Source organism: Triticum dicoccoides, chromosome 2B (genome assembly GCF_002162155.2).
Source record: "Triticum dicoccoides isolate Atlit2015 ecotype Zavitan chromosome 2B, WEW_v2.0, whole genome shotgun sequence".
NCBI lineage: Eukaryota > Viridiplantae > Streptophyta > Magnoliopsida > Poales > Poaceae > Triticum > Triticum dicoccoides.
This window is the reverse complement of record NC_041383.1, coordinates 653,203,457-653,205,570: the sequence shown is the minus strand read 5'-3', so window position 1 is coordinate 653,205,570 and position 2,114 is coordinate 653,203,457. Positions and strand designations below refer to the sequence as shown.

The 2,114-nt window shown below is 62.7% G+C and overlaps 1 protein-coding gene across 1 annotated transcript in view; it reads right to left on the bottom strand.

Moving 5' to 3' along the window:
• The window catches only part of LOC119365417 (probable metal-nicotianamine transporter YSL17), a 9,538-nt gene extending 7,877 nt beyond the window's left edge, over positions 1-1,661 (bottom strand). Inside the window, exons 1-2 of the mRNA XM_037631046.1 lie at positions 1,298-1,661; positions 699-1,220 (exon numbers count right to left, since the gene is read on the bottom strand). Coding sequence (XP_037486943.1) covers positions 699-1,220; positions 1,298-1,661 — 886 coding nt within the window. The remainder of the gene's footprint in view (positions 1-698; positions 1,221-1,297) is intronic.
• Between the last annotated feature and the right edge of the window lie 453 nt (positions 1,662-2,114).

The window sequence follows — 2,114 nt, the reverse complement described above, 5'->3', positions numbered from 1 at the left end:
GTGGAATCCAGCGAAGGGGCCGACACAGGCCCACACGGCCCGTCACCGACCAGAGGGACCCGGCCCACGGACCGGGGCACCAACGCAAGACCCGATCCCAGATCTAGGGTTTGCGCCGGCGCCGCCGACGACGTGGAAGGGAGGCACCTGGACGGCGACGAACCGAACGACACCGCCACCGAGGAGGATGAGACGGGTGAGGCCATGGCGTCCACCCCCGGGCTCACCAAAGAAGGATCCGCCGCCCAGGGAGCGGCGCGCCGGCGCCCACGGCCAACACGACGCCATCCATCCGGGCCCGCATCAAGCGCACACAGCCGGCCCCGACCCCCCGGAGCAAACTTGCGCCGACGGCCCGCCACCAATAACGGAGGCAACCCAACCACCGATGCCGAGCGAGGAGGAGGGGGAGTCTCAGGATCAGAATCGGAGCCAGAGTCGTCGGAATCAAGGGCCCAGAACTTGTTGGCCCGTGGCGCTGCCAGGGCCACCGGACAGGGAGGGGGGAACGCAGGTGGGAGGGGTTCGGGCCCCGCCGCCGGCGGATAGCCCGGAGAGGAGCACGAGGGAAGAAGGGAGCAGGGGAGCGAATCTGACTTGGACGCCGGGGACGAGGGGGAACCGCAAGCCGACGGCGTCCCGCTGGAAGGGAGCGAGGGAGGGGAGGAGAGAGCCATCTATCCGTCACCAGTCCCCCTCCTTCGTCTGGATGTACGGCCAGATGAGCCCCCACGAGACCAACGATCCCGCGAGCATCGAGATGGTGATCTTGTACGGGCAGAACATCCCGACGCCGACGTTGGTCATGGAGAAATCGAAGTAGAACCCTCGTTGAAAAGCGGTGAGGCCAAACACCGGGAACGCCTGGAAGCCACACCCCCTGCGGCCGGCGAAGAACCACTCGAAGATCGACCATGCAACGGTCCCAAATAAGGTCTTCAACAACATCACCAATTGCTGGCTGGCTTGCTTGGCGCCCTGGGGAGTGTGCATGGTGTTGATCAGGTGCGCCGTGGCCGTGCCGCTGGGGAACGTCAGCCGGCGGTGGACGATGAGGCTGTCCCTGAACGGCATGATGGCGAATATGCCGGCGAAGCTGGTGAGGAGGAGGAAGACGATCATCCGGCCAATCTGCGGCTCCTCCACGTTCAGGCCGTCGCTCCCGATGCCGCCCTCCGCCGAGTGCTTGCTCATCCCCAGAATGTACGTCCCAAACCCACCTGCACATACACATGATCAGTCAGCCCGCCAACCGGTGCGCATGCACATGCATGCTCAGAGCGCGCCGCGTACGTACCGCTGTAGGCGATGCTGGTGCAGGCGACGACGCACGTCTGGATGACGGTGTTCTCCTGGCGGGTGAAGGGCAGCTGGGACGCCTCGCAGCTGTCCATCAGCCGCATCCACAGGCGCGGGAGGAAGAACCCCAGGAGGCCGGCGGGCATGGCGAGCGAGGGCGCGAAGCCGGAGGTGAGGGCCAGCTTCATGGCCACGACGCTCAGCGTGCACCCGAGCACGATGCTCACCCCCACGGACCGCACCGTGATCGTCTCCGACCGCGACGGGACGGACTCCCCCTCGAACACCCGCTCCGTGGACGGGTGCTCGTCCTCCATCCCCCAGAGGTCGTGGGTGCCGGCCGGCGGCGTCGACGGCTCCATCGCTCGGCCGCGCGGACGGCCGGCCTGCTTGGAACGGAGGTTCGAGGGGGAACCGCGCGTTGCAAACAAAGGCCGACTTGAAAACGCAACTCTTGGGTTGGTGGGCACATGCGCCGTCGCGCCATTTTTTGAGGGGTGCAGGGCCGTCACAGGTTAGATTTGGCCGCTCAATTAACGTGGTGATGCTAAACATAGCCGCGGACGTATCCCATTGTTGAGCGTTTCGTAGCTTAATATCCGCACTCACACTTGCATAGCTATCTTTCGAGTGAACGATCATAGGTTTCCTAAGTATAGCATTTTTACTAGATCATACTCCATCTCTTTGAAAAAGCTTATCCCTGATGCTAGATATATCCATTTAAGAGACAAACTTGTGACAAGCTTTTTCGGACGAAGGGAGTACAATCTATTTAAGAAAGAGTAAAATGCATTAGCGGTCCTAATTCTTTT